Source organism: Heptranchias perlo, chromosome 6 (genome assembly GCF_035084215.1).
Source record: "Heptranchias perlo isolate sHepPer1 chromosome 6, sHepPer1.hap1, whole genome shotgun sequence".
NCBI lineage: Eukaryota > Metazoa > Chordata > Chondrichthyes > Hexanchiformes > Hexanchidae > Heptranchias > Heptranchias perlo.
This window is the reverse complement of record NC_090330.1, coordinates 45,036,378-45,054,666: the sequence shown is the minus strand read 5'-3', so window position 1 is coordinate 45,054,666 and position 18,289 is coordinate 45,036,378. Positions and strand designations below refer to the sequence as shown.

The 18,289-nt window shown below is 39.9% G+C and overlaps 1 protein-coding gene across 2 annotated transcripts in view; it reads left to right on the top strand.

The window, feature by feature from the left end:
- Positions 1–17,867, top strand: part of LOC137322519 (interleukin-1 receptor type 2-like) — a 32,274-nt gene extending 14,407 nt beyond the window's left edge. For both annotated transcript variants that reach the window (XM_067985446.1, XM_067985445.1), the window contains 3 exons: positions 14,464–14,609; positions 15,371–15,508; positions 17,132–17,867. In XM_067985446.1, coding sequence (XP_067841547.1) covers positions 14,464–14,609; positions 15,371–15,495 — 271 coding nt within the window. In that variant the 3' untranslated portion in view covers positions 15,496–15,508; positions 17,132–17,867. The remainder of the gene's footprint in view (positions 1–14,463; positions 14,610–15,370; positions 15,509–17,131) is intronic.
- The last annotated feature ends 422 nt before the right edge of the window (positions 17,868–18,289 follow it).

Below are 18,289 nucleotides of genomic sequence, written 5' to 3'. Positions count from 1 at the left end.
GGTGGTGCCTGAAGCTTGCTTTTTGTGGGGTGCAGATTGTTACTTCATATGTTTGACCATGCCTGGTGGGTATATGTATGGATTATAGTCCAGGTGCTATTTTTGTTGACAGCAATACCCAGTGCTGTCCGAACTAGCGGCTGTAACTGACTTAGGAACATATGCTTAAACAGGGTATAGTTATGGAAATCATGATGCCGATCTGTGGGTTTGGGCTGGGTCCTCTCACGGATGTCAATTCTCGTACGCCATCGTGGGGTGTTTGTTAGGTCCCTGCGTGGTTTGGGCGCAAAGCACCGTTAATTTAACATATTCGATACTAAGGACACTAACTACATTGGTGAACAGGGCGTCTACGGTGCCTGTGAAGCTTGCAGCCTGGATAGAGGGTTTCAATGCTACGTCCAGGGCTGTCAATGGAATCCGCTAAAGGTCCTCGTGCTCCAACTCAGTGTGGCTCCTTTTAAAAATGTTCCCAGATTCGAGCGATCACTATGGGGTCATCCCCATTCTTAATAGGTTTGAATTCTCTGGCTAGGGTTTGGGCTACTTCTGGGCTTACGGGGACTGACTGAGTGGTGGTAGTAACTGGTCTGGCTGCAGCTGCAGTTGCAGTGTCATCATCCCCTGGTTGTACGCTGGCGCTAGTATGGGTTGTGATGTTGACTGGTTTCAGGGGGTAAGAGTTCCAATCCCCACAGTCTGGGTTATTATAACAGGTGGTTTCCCTGTCAAGCTTGTCCCAATCTACCTCATCTCCGGATAGGTGGTGATAGCTGATACTCAGGCCTGACTGTCCTAATTGGCCCCGTAACTCAAAAGTTTTTAATTGACAATTCATATGATCTGCCTCCCTGTTGGGACGGTCGACCATCTCTCGGAGGGTGCCACAGGCGTTTTCTAACTCTTTCCTAAGGTTATTGTTGATTTGTTCTAACTCCCTAACACACTCCTTCATCTTTTGGGCCCCGAGTCCTTGCACAGTAGCAATAGCAGCTGCTGACTATAATTACGTATTCATGCAAATCAGGTCCCCATTCTTTTTTTCTAATTGTTTTCTCTCTTTCTCCTGTTTGTCCTTTTCCCCCCTGCTGCTCAACAAATTGTTTCCCTTTTTCTTCCTGTTCCTCAACTATTTGATCACTTCTGTGCGCGCAAAAGTGAGCAGCGTAGACCAACAACTATCTACCCTTGTTTAACTTAGTCTTATTATCATCTATCTGTTTCTGAATGAAACGCACAGCCTTCCTAAAAGTCTCTTCCCCGTCCCTCATGAGGACAGAGATCAAATCGGTCACACACACCTTCTCTAATTTCTTAACTGAGGTTGAGAAAGCTTTACTTGAGCTGGTCACACAGACCTTTTCCATTTCCTGGTTACACAGAACTCTTCAGTCACATGCAGACCCTCTCAACAAACTTTGACTACAGGTAGGTGAGATCTCCTACGCTTCCCAAAGGGTTCTCTCCCCAAATTGACTTATTGGCCAAATAGGACAATCACGGGGTTTAACTTGAGGACAATATGACCACTATTCGTCAGTCTCCTGCCTGACTCGCCAACTGCAGTTTCTGGAGGAGAAGTCGAATGGTTAGAAACCGACGCCAATACAGTTATAATGATTCTTTATTGACAACAAGTAAAAGATCAATGCATGCAAGTAGTTAAGTGATAGTTAACAATGGTGCAAGGAATTGATATTACTTGCTCCATACTGGGTTGGACCTTGTGCCTCGTTTGCCAATTCATCCCATCAAGTTGTGCCTTCCTCCGTCATTTTGATTCTACCTCCTCATGGACGTGACTCCAAATTTGGATCCTACAATCTTACTGCAAGCATGGTCCTGCTTTTAAACCCATAGGACACAGAAATTGCACCACACCAGTCAGGTTTCTCCACAGTTGCTCTTCTCTCTGGAGAGCCAATCAGTAAGGGTGCAATTCGCTCTAGCTATTAATATTGACGTCACTGCACCCCCATGGGTGACATGACTACTGTCCGATCACGTATAATAGCCATCCTCCTTGATTAGCTGCCAATTGATTTCACCTGATGTTTTCCTGTCTGCCATCAATAGATAATGGCCATCTAGTTTGTTCAACTGCTAATCAATTTAACCTGTCTGGCATTTCAAAGGAACATGAGATGCTTTAGACCCATTCCAGGAAGTTAATATGATTTTGGGACTGGTCTATCCACTAGTTCCTGTCCCCCTATTGTTCTGGCCAAACTCTGACATTAATACCTCACAGCAGAAGATGAGGATCCCTTCCATATGCAATGTGGAATGGTGCCGATCTGTCTGCTGGTTAACATGGCCAAGCAGGAGATGTCCATTTTACTCCTGTGCCCAATGTTCTTACAGACTGCCCTGGTTTCAAGTGCGTGCTGTGGCCGTAGCCACCCAGAACACACACACAACCGTATCGAGCAAAAGTTACGTTGTTTCGGCTCTGCACGTAGGCATATGTGCAGGGTTAAGCATAATGTTCTAGACATTTTACATTATATTAATCATTCAATACTTGCAGCAAACCTGCATATTCTTAGACCAGGCTGGAGACCTTTGTAATCATGTTCTTCATCCTGGTCTCCATTTCCAATTGATGGCAGCATATATTTGTATCTTTCGTATCCACTGTAGCCATTCTTAGGCTTTAACGTTATCTTATCAAAAGATCGGGGGGTGTCTGGAGATCTTTGCTTATCTCCCCCTGCAAGGTCTCGATGTCTTGGGTAGTGGCCAGGTTATCAAATGCGGTTTCCTCGTTGTTCATTATAGGCAAGGACACAAACAATTCCACGAGAAAGCTATCAATTAACTCTTCTCAACTACACTTTCCTGACTTTCACTAGATTGTACGTTTATACCAGATTGATATCTTCAGTAAATCATGCTCAGGTGGCTAATGTTACTCATGGATGCACTCACACATCTTCCCCTAACCCCCTTGGTGTGGTTCCTGAAATTCACCCATAATCACCTAGGGCGATGACTTTAGAGAAATTCCCATTTGGTGGTGTAATTTCTCTGTCTCTATCTTATATCCTCAACCACTTCCTCTCATCCAATTTTACACATCCCATTATGTTACCATTTCATCTCATTCATGAGCCCTGGAGGAACTTTACTGTCCAATAAAATATTTACAGTCTGGTCCAATATACCAATGCATTTTGTTTATTTTACTTAAATTCATCTTGGACTGCTTTTCATTTCCCAAAATATCTCGTTACATTGTGCCTGAGTCTATTCCATCATTTCAAAATTATCCCAATTCCAGACAGCAGTATTGTTGGACTGACAGGACTTGTCAATATACAATTTTATTCCCTCCCAAAATACTTTTAGGTCTTTGCTTATCTCAAGGTCGCAAGGTCCTGATGTCGTGGGTAGTGGCCAGGCTATCAAATACAGTTTTCTCATTGTTCGTTGTAGGCAAGGACACAAACATCTCCATTTCCTTGATACACAGCATTGGATAGGGACCATTTAGAGTGAACTTCTTTTATTTTAAAATATAATTTGATTATTCCCTTAAACTACAGGTAAATGTTCATTTCTTGACCGCTTGAACAGCAACACGTATCAATTTATCTCATCAATTCCAATTTCAGAAACAAATTATGTCCAGGCTTTGTGGTTTTACAATGGAGACAGAAATGCTTGTAATTAATTTAAGCACTCTGTCTTGGAAAATAAATGGATTAAAGCAAAATTACGTAGGTATGAGGGGCGAGTTGGCTAAAGTAAATTGGCTAAAGTAAAGTATCATTTCCACAACATTCACCTGAGGAAGGAGGAAGCCTCCAAAAGCTTGTGAATTTAAAATAAAATTGCTGGACTATAACTTGGTGTTGTAAAATTGTTTACAATTGTCAACCCCAGTCCATCACCGGCATCTCCACATCAAAGTAATTTGGGAAATTAGATTAAAAGATATGATGGTAGATAAGCAATGGCGAATATTTAAAGAAATAATTCCCTCGAGGAATAAAAACTCCACGGGAAAAGTGTTCCAACTGTGGCTAACTAGAGAAGCTAAGGATAGAAGAGGCTTCTAATGTTGCCAAAAAGTGTAGTAAGCCTGAGGATTGGGAGGGTTTTGGAAATCAGCAAAGGATGACTAAGAAATTGATAGAGGGAGAAAATAGAATATGAGCAAGAAATATAAAAACAGATTGTAACAACTTCTACATGTATGTAAAAAGGAAAATATTAGTGAAAGTAAACGTGCGTCCATTAGAGGCAGAGACAGGAGAAATTATATTATGGGGAATAAAGAAATGGCGGAGACATTAAACAAATACTTTGTATCTGTCCTCACAGTAGAATTCACAAAAAACATACCAGAAATTGGGGGGAGCCAAGGGTCTAAGTAAGTGAGGAACTTAAAGTAATTAAGATTAGTAAAGAAAAAGTACTGGAGAAATTAATGGGACTAAAAGCCGACAAATCCCCTGGACCTGATGGCTTATACCGTAGGGTTTTAAAAGAGGTGGCTGCAGAAATAGTGGATGCATTGGTTTTGATCTTCCAGAATTCCCTAGATTCTAGAACGGTCCCTGTGGATTGGAAAGTAGCAAATGTTAACCCCGCTATTCAAAGGGAGGGAGAGAGTAAACAGGCAACTATAGGCCAGTTAGCCTGACATCAGTAGTACGGAAAATGCTAGAATCTATTATTAAGAACGTGCTAACAGGACACTTACAAATTCATAATATGATTAGGCAGAGTTTATGAAAGGGAAATCATGTTTGACAAATCTATTAAGAGTTGTTTGAGGGTGTAACTAACAGGGGTAAATAAGGGGGAACCAGTGGATGTAGTCTATTTGGATTTTCAAAAGGCATTTGATAAGGTGCCACACAAAAGGTTGTTACACAAGATTAGGGCTCGTGGGATTAGGGGTAATATATTAGCATGGCTAGAGGATTGGTTAACGGACAGAAAACAGAGTGTAGAAATAAATGGATCATTTTCAGGTTGGCAGGTTGTAACTAGTGGGGTGCCGCAAGGATCAGTGCTTGGGCCTCAGCTGTTTAAAATATATATCAATGACTTAGATGAGCGGACCGAGTGTAACATATCCAAGTTTGCTGACAATGCAAAGCTAGGTGGGAAAGTAAGCTGTGAGGAGGCTGCAAAGGGATATAGACAGGTTATGTGAGTTGGTGAGAAGATGGCAGGTGTAGTATAATGTGGGGAAATGTGAAATTATCCACTTTGGTAGGAAGAATAGAAAAGCAGAATATTTTTTAAAAGAAACACGAAGAAATGTTGGTTTTCGGAGGGAGTTGGGTGCTCTTATACATGAATCACAGAAAGTTAACATGCAGGTACAGCAAGCAATTAGGAAGGCAAATGACATGTTAGCCTTTATTGCAAGGTGGTTGGAGTACAAGAGTAACGAGGTCTTGCTACAATTATATAGGGCTCTGATGAGACCACACCTGGAGTACTGTGTACAGTTTTGGTCTCCTTACCTTAGGAAGGATATACTTGACTTAGAGGGGGTGCAACAAAGGTTCACTAGATTGATTCTTGGAATAAGAGGGTTGTCCTTTGAGGAGAGATTGAGTAGAATGGGCCTATATTCTCTGGAGTTTAAAAGAATCAGAGGTGATCTCATTGTAATGTCTAAAATTCTTAGAGGGCTTGACAGGGTAGATGCTGACAGGCTGTTTCCTCGGCTGAAGAGTCTCGAACCAGGGGTCATAGCCTCAAGATAAGGGGTCAACTATTCAGGACTGAGATGAGAGAAAATTTCTTCACTGAGGGTTGTAATTCTCTTACCCAGAGGGCTGTGGATGCTCAGTCGTTGAGTATATTCAAGACTGAGATCAATAGATTTTTGGACACTAAGGGAATCAAGGGATATGGGGATAGGGCAGGAAAGTGGAGTTGAGATAGAAGATCAGCCATCATCTTATTGAATGGCGGAGCAGGCTCGATGGGCCGTATGGCCTACTCCCGCTCCTATTTCTTATGTTCTTAAAACAAATAAAAATGTTTTCAAAAGAAGAAAGCAACTTGGTTTATTCTTTAAGTATAAAAAAGATTTGATCAAGGCTGATGATTGCTTTGCCTTCTCTATGTAAATTTGAATTTTCAAAATCCACGTCTTAGTCCAAATCATCACCGTGCTGTGACATTTGATATCTGCCGATGTCTGCAGATATGGTCTTAAATTCTTAACACCACTGGATCGCTCCCTGCGCTAACACTACTCTAGAAAAGGTTTCTCCGTAACTTTGTGAAGCAACTTTTATGAAAAAGAATTACTCTTGGTAATCCTGCACCATCAATACCTATGCGGTCCCAAAAAACGTAGTTTCCTGCTTCAAAAGGAAAGAAAAACAGAAAATCCATTGTGGCTCCTCTTTAGAGTCCGAGGGATTAATTTGTCAATTCATGATTTCCTTCCTTCACTGTGGGGAAACACCCACCCACATTAATAAACCTAAAAATTTCATTTGCTTGACTAAAGCACTGTGACAATAGCACTAAATGATCTATTTTGAAGAATAATCCCTTTAACTGAAACAAATCCAGAAAAACAAAACGAGAGAGAAAACATGCCTAGCTTCTCTGTCCTATCACTCTCTCTCGGGAGCTCGCATCCTGTTTGAAATTAACCCTGTCTATCCCACACACAGATGTTGATAGGACAGCTGAATTTGGAATTTCTAACTCCAAGTCCTTCTCTTTGTGTTTTTGATTGTTTTCATCTATTTCCTCAAGTAAGGAGGATTCAGAATGTTTGAACTCCCCCTCCTCGTCCCATGTTATTAATGGCCCATAGCCTGGGAATATCCTTCTGGAGTCAGTTGAGGCAGCCTCATCCTCCTCAACTTGCACATTGTCATCGTCCATAAGCCATAAAAGGACTATAGGAACGAAGGCATGTACCATTTCGTATACTGTCCCTGCCACTTCTTTATCTAGTTAGTATGTACCTATCTATCCCTTTTATCAGCTTGAATCTTGTACACATTACAACTCAATTTGTCTATTATCGAGAAGGGTCCTTCAAATCTCTTTGCCCACTTTCCTGCGACATTGTTCAGTTTCACTATCACCTTGTCCCCCACTTCGAGAACCTTAACTTAAGGTCTGAACTTGTGCTGGCACTTATTATCATGGCCAATTGATAGGGCGGAACTTAAGATACACCTGTCGTAAATGTAACTGCTCCATATGTGTGTCCGTGGTCTCACTCTTGTTGAGGTCCGGAGAGGGCGCTGCCTGGCCAAAGCTCTGGCAAGTGCATTTGGCGTCCAGTCATGACCCCAAACAGAGTATGTCCTGTCGCTCGGGAGGGGGTACCCCGAATTGCTATCAATATGAGCGGCAGTACTGCATCTAGAGTCTTACCAGCCTTTCCCACTGCCTTGATTTCTCGTTGCATAATGGTACGATTCATAGACTCGACCATCCCAGCTGCCTCAGGGTTATATAGAATGTGAAATTTCTACCTGATTCCATTCCGCCTTAATGTGTGCTTCAGTGGCAGTCCCCAATGAGTGAAAACATGCTCAATAAGTACCTTTGCAGTTTGGGTAGCAGTGGCTTGTCTCACAGGGATAGCCTCAACCCTCCTAAGTAATCAATCTACAAATATCTGCACGGGCCATCAGATGCTGGGACATGGCTAGGAGGCATTTTAATTCTGGGCCCGGAGTCATATTGGGCACATGTGAGGCAGTCATTAACAATGGCATTCACGGTCTGATCCATACAAGGCCATCACGTCTGCATTCTATACTGTAAAATTGTCCCTTCTGTTAAAGGCATCTTTGGGCCATGAGCCCTCACCTTTGATGGCCGCCTGGACTGATTTAATCTAAGGATCCTCACCATCAAGGGACAATGAAACTGTTTATAGAGTAACTGCTCTTTCCATTTCAGAAAGCTGTGACTCATCAGATTGAAATGTTGGAAGTTCAAAAGTCGTCAGATCAACTTAAAAATAGTACAGTCCAAATACTGAACTTCAGCAATACTGAAGTAAGGATTAATTACTTTTTACTTATCAAAACCTGTGGGGGTGGGGAAGGAGTCAATCACAATAGCACCATATGCTTTGAAGAAGTTCAAATTGATTTAGAACCAGAGACCATCCTACAACTGTAACTTGTAATTCTTTAAAGCTGCATTTTATCTTTTTAAAAAAAATTCTGGATAATATCTGTTAAAACAAGCAGAAATCATTAGTACAGCATTTCAGTTTGTTCATCCCATTTTAAAGTATTTAGCATTTATTTAAGAGGTGTCCAAAATGTATTAACTTAGATAGTCCAACTACATGACATTTCCCAATTCTTGTCAGAGATACGAGATAGAGATCCTTTATTTCCTCAGTTCATTCTGTTGCTTTGACCACAGTCAATCACAGGATAAAAGGGGAGCTGTCATTTTGCTAACAGCTATCACATTTCAGTACAACCAAGATGATTATCTCAAAATTGATGCTCTGTACTGAATTAGTCTTCTTCGATTACTGTTACACACATTAACTCCTTACACATCAATTCATGCTCACCAATACTCAACACAACGCCAATCAGATCAATGCCAATGCCAATTTTCATATGTGATAATCTCATGTCCAGAATTTGAGACTCTCACGTTTAAAATAACCAGACTTTCACTATGGCCACAATAAAAGTCTGCTTTTCACAATTTAATAGGTTAGTTAATCTCATAACTCCAATTCAGTAAGATCAAAATTAAAAACAGAACAGAGAAAATTATCAATATAACACATGCTTACTAAAACCCAGCAAATTATACCGTCTTTCGTTTCATTCTTCAGGTGTGTTTTTCCAAAAAACTGTAATAATACTGACTATAACTGCTTTCACAGCTAAACAAAATCTTTGTAACATTATACAAAACAGAAAAACACATAACAAGCATTAAAAAGGGGGCGTAGCCTGCAACAGCGAAAAGAAAGCACTTGCAATGAGGACAGACTTTTTAAAGAGACAGTACACTGAACACAAAAGGACACATCCTGTAGCTTGTAACACTCTCCCTTTCTCCTACTTGATTCCATCATAGACTACCATTTTTTACTTAAACCAAATTTCAATTTCTGATGTTTGTCACTTAACCCAATTCTGTACTGACTCAAACTCAAACTCAGTCTGTGTCCTCACCAAGCCTGGTGTGGTGAAGGTCCCTCCATCTTTATTTTTGTTCCTCTTCCTCATTTTTCAACCTACCCTTCAGAACTTCAATGTCCTCTCTCAATCCCCCTAACTCTTGTGGTTGAAATAGCAAGACTCCCGCTTTCCAATCCTCCTCTAATTTTCTTCTCCTTTACCAGTTTCTTCATCTTAATCTCCACGTTACACAAAGTCTGACAGATTTTAACTAATACAGTACAAGTTAATATTTGCTCCTGGATATACTTCTTTGTTTTACCCACCAGAGTTTTTATTGGCTTTCCTCACATCGTCCCGCAACTATCAAAACACACACCCTATTTTTTCTTTTGTTTTCAAAATCATGAGTCCGTGCGAGGATATAACCTCTCGCCACATTAAACAACCCACCACTAAAATTGTGAGTCCGTGCAAGGATATAACCTCTCACCACGTTAATCAACTCACCCTTCAAAATAATGAGGCCATGCAAGGACATAATCTCTGAAGAGACTGTATTTTGAGCTGTGTTCTTTACTTGCAGCTTCTCGTGTGCTACTTATTTACAGTTCCTGGTGCTACTGACTTAACTTGGAGTTTTGCTTCTGAGACTGGCAAATATGGCTCTGTTTGAGGCATACATATGCTGTTGTGTCTATCCACATGAAGGGGAATCCTAGTAAGCTTGAAAACTACCAAGAAATTGTTGCTATCAAAGCTGCTTAGGAGGTTCATTGGGTTTTTGGAACATGTACATGGGATGCTCTGGATGTCTACAGAGCAATCGGAAAGGAACAGCCTAGATTCCACTATCATGAAGAATGTGTAGAGCATGTTGTGGCTTTATTCTAGATTGCAGAGTATTGTAAGGTTTAGGGGAAACCTCCTTTGATTGCTTTCCATAAATTTCCATAAGGCTTTCAATGTATTCTGTATGTAGCCTTTGTGGAGAAGCTGGAAAATTTGGTAACATAAAGGCTAATCTTGGATTTCATCTGGGATGCATTCTTCAGCTCTAGATTCTGTGTAAGGTTGGAGAGACTCACTGAATCTGTCTCTCTCAAAAGAGGAGGGAGGCAATATTGTCCACTGTCACTTAATGTCTTCCTCAATGATGGCATTGTCAGGAATGGAGTTGGAGTAATATCCAGCATTTCCAAAAGTATTGTGGTGGTCCTTTTCACAGATTACATTGTGTTGCTGGCAGATTTACCTGAGGATATAGTGTGTTCTACCCACCCTCTTGAATACTGAGTTAATGTGAGATATGGTTGTAGATGCCGCCAGATGCTGTAGTATGGTATTGCAAGGTACAAGAAGGGCTCTCAAAAATATTGATTGGAAGATACAGGGAACATCTATTCCAATTGTTGATTTGTATCAGTGCAACAAAAATGAATATTTTTTGTCTCTAATTTATCATGGTATTGCTTTCTTTCTTACTTTCTTTCCATCACAGTGCATCTACAGTTACAGAAAGTGACCCAGCTTGTCTTGATACAAAAACTTCACAATATTGACACTGTGGGGCTGAAAGATCACGGGGATTCCACTGGTCTTTCACTACAGTCATGGCAGAAAGCTGTTAGAACCCCCATGGAATTCTTGCCCCAGTACCTGACCAGGTATCTGAAGGAGAGGCCAAACCACATATCTAGTATGTTTTATTGGCAGATGTTTTTGAATTTAAAAGACACATTTTTGAAAATTATTTCTCAGCCGGTCCCATTAAAATTGAATAGTTCATCTGAACTAATCAGTGAAATAAGGAAGTCATTCAGAGACCTCATGGATTATTATCAGTAAATCACTACATAAAAGTAAATATTCAAGCAACTTATGTCTGGGCCAGTTCACATTGCAGTTAAGTGAAGCAAATCCTACTGTGTTTTTCTTTCTTCCCAGGAATTGAGCCTGTATCTACCATAAGTCTGCAGTGTGTCATTACTTCTGTTCACTTATCCATCTACTGGTTAATAAATTTGTGTGCTAATTCATAGCCTAAGCCATAGTGTAGTCGAGTTTTAATTCTACGGCCCTCCAAAGTCAAGGATGGGCATGTGATATAGCCAGTAACTGAAATGCATCAATAAGGGGTATATGATCTCTAACCTAGATACTGGTCAGGTAAAGGCACACTCTGATTTATAAAGAGCAAGGGCTTGTCAATGGGAGATGCTAAACCAGAGAAAAATATCTGGAGTAAAATCTTCAAAATTTAACCATCAGAAATTGAGGGTCCTGTAGGAAGTCAACTTCAGCCTAAATACAATGCTTTGGGATGGTGCTAAAAAGGGGCAAAAGGCACTTTAGTCATTCTCATCTTTCTTTAATGACTATCTCATCTATCTTCAAAGTCCCAATGCAGGTTAAGCTTGTGGCATATAAAGTATGTCCAAAAAATTCTTCTTCATGGTTCAGAACACCTAAGCCTATAATGGAAAGAACATAAGAAATAGGAGCAGGAGTAGGCCATACAGCCCCTCGAGCCTGCTCTGCTATTCATTAAGATCATGGATGATCTTCGACCTCAACTCCACTTTCCTGCCCGATCTCCATATCCCTTGATTCCCTTAGAGTCCAAAAATCTATCGATCTCAGCCTTCAGTATACTCAATGAATGAGCCCTCTGAGGGAGAGAATTCCAAAGGTTCACAACCCTCTGAGTGAAGAAATTTCTCCTCATCTCAGTCGTAAATGGCCGACTCCTTATCCTGAGACTATGACCCCTAGTTCTAGACTCCCCAACCATGGAAACAGCCTCACAGCATCTACCCTGTCAAGCCCTCTCAGAATCTTATGTTTCATTGAGGTCACCTCTCATTCTTCTAATCTCCAGAGAGTATAGGCCCATTCTACTCCATCTTTCCTCATAGGACAACACACTCGTCCCAGGAATCAATCTAGTGAACCTTCGTTGCACCGCCTCTAAGGCAAGTATATCCTTCCTTAGGTAAGGAGACCAAAACTGCACACCGTACTCCAGGTGTGGTCTCACCAAAGTCATGTACAATTGTAGCAAGACTTCTTTACTCTTATACTCCAACCCCCTTGCAATAAAGGCCAACGTACCATTTGCCTTCCTTATTGCTTGCTGTACCTGCATGTTAACTTTGTGTTTTGTGTACAAGGATGCCCAAATCCTGCTGAACACCAACATTTAATATTTTCTTACCATTTAAAAAATATTCTGTTTTTTTTTATTTTTCCTACCAAAGTGAATAACCTCACATTTCCCCACATTATACTCCACCTGCCACCTTCTTGCCCAGTCTTTATCCCTTTTGCGTACTCTTTGTGTCCTCCTCAGTTTACTTTTCCACCTAGCTTTGTATCGTCAGCAAACTTAGATACATTACACTCGGTCACTTCATCTAAGTCATTAATATAGAATGTAAATAGCTGAGGCTCCAGCACTGATCCTTGCAGCACCCCACTAGTAACAGCCTGCCACCCTGAAAATGACCCGTTTATTCCTGTCCGTTAACCAATCCTCTATCCATGCTAATATATCACCCCCAATCCCATGACGCTTTATCTTGTGTAACAAGCTTTTGTGTGCCACCTTATCGAATGCCTTTTGAAAATCCAAATATACTACTTCCATTGGTTTACTCTTTATCTACTCTGCTAGTTACATCCTCAAAAAACTCTAATAGATTATCAACCACAATTTCCTTTTCATAAAAGCATGTTGACTCTGCTTAATCAAATTATGAAATCCTAAGTGCCCTGTTACCACATCCTTAACAATAGATTCCAACATTTTCCTGATGACTGATGTCAGGCTAACTGGCCTGTAGTTCCCTGTTTTCTCTCTCCCTCCTTTCTTGAACAGTGGTGTTACATTTGCTACCTTCCAATCCAGGGGGACTGTTCTAGGATCTAGGGAATTTTGGAAAGGCTTCTTTTGGGTCATGTGTGAGAACCAGGAACGGGTAGTCAGGTGGATTTATGGCAAAAATGGGAAGTAGCATAGAGAATGATTGCTCAGTGTACTCTGATTAGTTAGGAAGCACTCTGGAGGGGGACGTTAGCCTCATAGCAGGCATAGGTCTTTCCCAAAGTTCCTCACATGAAGACTACGATCAAGCAATTGGTGATGAGTAAACATGGCCCTGGACTTGGACATCTAGAACATACATGTGGCTCGCGCAATGTAAGTTGCTCAATGTAGGCCCTTGCATCATTCTGAAGGCAGAAGCCCATCGTATAATTTGATGAGAAAACTCTGACTGGGGATGGCAACTGCTGGAAGGCATTATCTGGAGGCCAGGTGTGGAAGCACATGCTCAAGATAATCCAGGGTTCTGTATCTACCATAATTGGGTTGTAGATAGGTATGTAGCTGCTGCTGAAGCTCTGCACCTCCAACGGGTGGAACTGATGCTATATTGGGTATGATATGTCCATGCTCTGGTCAGGCGTATAGTGCCAATCCACTTGCACATTTTATCGTGAGTTGTGCTGCTCACCATGCTGCTGCTTATGAGGAGCTCCTTGTACCTGCTGTTCACCTAGCGAGTACCAAACTAAATCAGTCCTCTGAGGTAGGTTATGTTATGCAATAACCTGAATGAGGCAAGTCCATACTACTCCAGAGCTCTAAATATGATTGACCAGCCAGTCTGATTCACTATTGGATGGGTAGACTTGTCACTGGGAGCTAGGATTTTTCCCACTCAGGTTCAGATAACCCTTCAAGCTAATGCGCTAACAGCAAGGGTCATTCTAACTGAACAGGAATGGGAAGCTTACCAGTGATTTTAAATATTTTAGCAGGTTAAATTACAACAATACCCCCATCCACACTTCGTGGCCCCTAAATTTTGTCTGTGTCAATTTGTGCCTAATCTCTCTTGAATTAGGTAAGCGGGGTGTGTCCCTCTGGGGAAGGAGTGTGCACTCTATATTGGGCAAGCAAAAATTCTATAAATGTAGATTTCTCAGTAGCTTTGTTTGGATATTCTTGAACATCGTGATGGTGTTCTATTAATGTCACATACTCGAGACATTTCTTAGAATGGTGGTCCTTGATTAAAAAGTTATTGAATAGCCATGTTGTAAATAATGGTCTTGATGTCAGTATACTGCAGGTTAAGTAGTCAGATTAGTGAGCAATCAGTTTTTTCAATTCATAGACAAGTGAGACTCACAGAAGTTGTTGAAAACTATACCATTCAATATGAGTATTGAGCTGAATCCTCAGTGAGTCTGTTGGTGTGAAGTCTTAAAGCTTTGAATGTCTTGGTGTCTGAAAACTACCGTGTGTGTTTTAACTCTTACTCATGTTCCTTTGAATTACTAGTGAAAGAAGAGAAACAGAAGGATCTTATATTGAAGTTAAACTGAGTTTTTCAGAAGTCAGAAAAAAGGATTTTGAAATAAATTTTGTGTGTGTTGTCTTAAGTGAAGAAATGGATCAAGAAAGATTTGTTTTCATCAAGCCAGCAGGTAGGTTGTTCCTAATTTAGGATAAAATGAACAGTAATGTCAATCATTCCATGATTTATTTTTACAGCTAGAAGAACAAAATGAGGTCCAGCTGTTTTAAGGTTCTGTTATTGATCGCTGTCACACTGAAAAATAAAGAAAAGGCACTTTATTAGTTTAGCCAAAAGACAGAGCATTGTATCAATTCAGAGAATTTGACTTCTTAACACCAAACATTTGTCTGAATGGAATTTTCCTAACCATCAGTGAAGTTATTCCAGCAAATGTATATGGTTTTAAAACCTTTTCCAAAACAATTGTGCTTGTGGGTGTGCTGCTCTTTGCGTATGTGGGATTTAGAACAGTTTGTTACTTTTGTTTTTCCAGTGACCAGGGTAACTCTGTGCAGGTGAGTAGTAGTGAAACCATTTCAGTATTTGTACAGGGAGGAGTCAGGTTATTTTGCTGCCTCACTGCACTCTGTCAGTGAATGGGGCAATTTTAGCAGCAGCTGCCTCAGTTCGAATGTACAGAACTAGTTCCTGAAGTGGTTCTGCATTAGAAAGGGGCTATGAAAGAATGTGAGATGTTGTTTCCTACATATTAAAAATATTTTTAGACAGTCTTGTTTAGCAAGAGGATTATAGGGAATCTTGTTACATTTTCATACTAAAATATGATACTTCATATGCAACATAATGAATCATGCTATGCAAAGATTTGTGAACAAATATTGGTTTTTCTTATCTATAGTAATGTAATTTTTTTTTCCTTCTCTGTAGTTTCAAATGTTGCATCACATATTGTGGTTGCTGTTGCTGTGCTGGTCAGTGTCATTCTGGTGAGCAAATACACGTACAAGTTTTTAAAATCCAAGCATCCTCTGAGTTATGAAATCTTAAAGTAAATGAAAAATACAGGTAAGCATAGTTTCCTTTCACTGAATCCAGCCCATTAATAATGTTGCATTATAGTTTTAAAATAAACCAAAAAATGCAAGATTTTAAAAAATGTTATCCAGTGCATATTTTAACTAAGAAATGCTTTTTAGTTTCACATAATTATTATAGCCACTCTACAAACTGATATTAAATCGCATTTTCAGTTTACAGCTGAAAGCCTTAGTTCTCATATCCACAAGTTATGGATGAACAAATATTTTCTTCTTTCATTTCTTTTTTTATACTCCTCTAACACCAAACACCATCATGTAGCATTGTATGGACAGAAACCTGCCTGATATCAGCAGTTGTTACATTTCCATGCATCTGGCTCCAAGAGTAACACCTCTGTTCTTCCCTCTTGCCCTGTGATGAAGCACTTTGCCTCCACTTGGTGCTGCATGTGTAACATGGAGAGCTGTCTATCTAGGGAATCATGGCATGAGTCTCTGTCCTACCACTGCACTAAGGTGATTGGTGGTATAATTCTTTTGTCAAATTTGTGTTCATAGAATCTCAGTATGGTTACAGCACAGAAGGAGGCCATTCAGCCCATCAAGCCTGTGCCGGCTCTTTGTAAGATAATCCAGTTAGTCCCATTTCCCCGTAGCCCTGCAAATTTTTTCCCTTCAAGTATTTATCCAGTTCCTTTTTGAAAGCCACGATTGAATCTGCTTCCATCACCCTTTCAGCCAGCTTGTTAGGTTAATGACTTTGCTACAGTTTCACAAGTTGCAAATGTGTACATGCAATTTAAACTTGTATAAAACAGTCTGAAAATTTTAAACAGTGTACTATTTACTATACAATATTGAGAGTTTGTCTTGAGGGGGAAACTGAACTTTACACAAAAATTAAAAATCTAGTCTCGGCTCTAACTTGTACATCGCTGCAGTAAAACCATTCTCATAATGACAGTTTAAATGTAAATCTAAATAATCCAAGATTTAAAATAAATATTAATAGGGTGTAGATATTTCCCTTCCTCTTATTGTAGATACCTTGTTCCAAGTGTATCAAAAATTGGTATATTCTACTTGAAATGATACAATATCTGATCAATGCACTGTCACTTATAGGCATTAAATTGCAATGGCTCAATAAACAACAATCCTCTGAATTATACAATCTAAGGACCTACAAATTCAACATAAATCTGCCTATTTTTAAGTGAGCCTTTCCGTTTGGTTTTTGATCCTTTACTACGACCCAAGAAAACCTGGAAAGTTTAGTTCATCATATTGTGAGTCATGGGTGTGAAACCACGTAGTGTCACTCTGCTATATACAAGTAAGTTGTGTTTTGGTATAAGAAGTTGCAATGAGGCTAGTTCCATACAGCTTTTTCAAAAAATGAGAGATAATTCTGTAGATCAACAAGAAGACAATGCCAGAAATTTTCAACTTCATTGCCTGGGCAGTAGCTGGCAAAGCAGATCGGCCACCTGAAATCAATGGGCTAAAAATCGGGCTGATTCTACAACGGACTGGTGATCTGTTCCGCCAGGTTACCACCCGGGTGGCAAAGTTGAAAATGTTTCTACTTTGTTTGGCTATAATTACTAAAGCACAGCACAGTTAAATTGTTTGTTCTGTGTTTCAGGTATTACAAATGACAGCACTTATAACCAACCGTACAACGTTCTGAAGATTAATTTGTTTCTGAAGTTTTGTTTTTCATTTTGGCAAGACAGTTTGAATATACTGTTGATACCCACAGGCTGCCTGAAGTGCACTTGATACCAGAATCTCTTCCTTTGAAGATTAGTCACCTTGAAATAGGATCTTCTCCATAAAAGCACAATAATTGTTTCGGTACCAATGCCACCTGGACATTTTTGTTGAAACACTGCATCAGGACTGAGTGGCCAGCATAACTTGAATTCAATACATTGGTTTGATCTGAATTCAGATAAACCCATCAAAACCAGTGTTGGGATGTCAAGAAAATGATACTGATGGAAATTTTCTATTTCTGAGCTTACTGCGATTTTCTGCCTATTCATTTTATTGGGTGGTAAATCATGGGCTGGCGAGCACAGAAGAGGAAAATGCCGACCAATGTAATTATGGCCACTGCGTGTGCTATGTTATAGGAAAGTTTGGGAATGTTGATTGGAGACTACATTTTGAGGATACATCATTTATTCTGTTTCACATTCTATGTTGTTGCTATTTCATAGTAGTTTTAAAAAAAGAGATTTCACTCATGAAACTGCATGGAATACTCCATGGATATCACAAGAATAAGATCATAGCATCAAGCACAAAACGTAACACAATGTGGCTACATTATGTTATTGCTCATACCTATTAAAATATATACATTTTACCAGTAATTGGTTTTCATCAATTTTGCTTTCATGTTACACATTTTACCCAAATAATTAATAAATTTAGAAAATTTAAGTCATGCTTTAACTTTTTAAATTTCTTAAAGCATTATATATTTTTGGAATAGCTCCAAATATCTTCACCAATTACCAATTATTTTTTTTTTTAGCACCTAGCCATTTTTATTCCAGCATTATTGCCCTCTGTCTACCTGGATCATTGGTACCACTCTTGCCTCTGAGTTAGATGGTTGTAGGTTTAAGCCCCTCTCCAGGACTTTGGCACATAAATCTAGGCTGTCATTTCAGTGCAGTACTGAGGGAGTGCTGCATACGAAAAAGACAGAGAAAGAGACCAGTTGCTTCATCAAGTCTGTCCCATTCAGCCATGATTCAACTAAGCAACTCAACCCTAATATTCCACACTC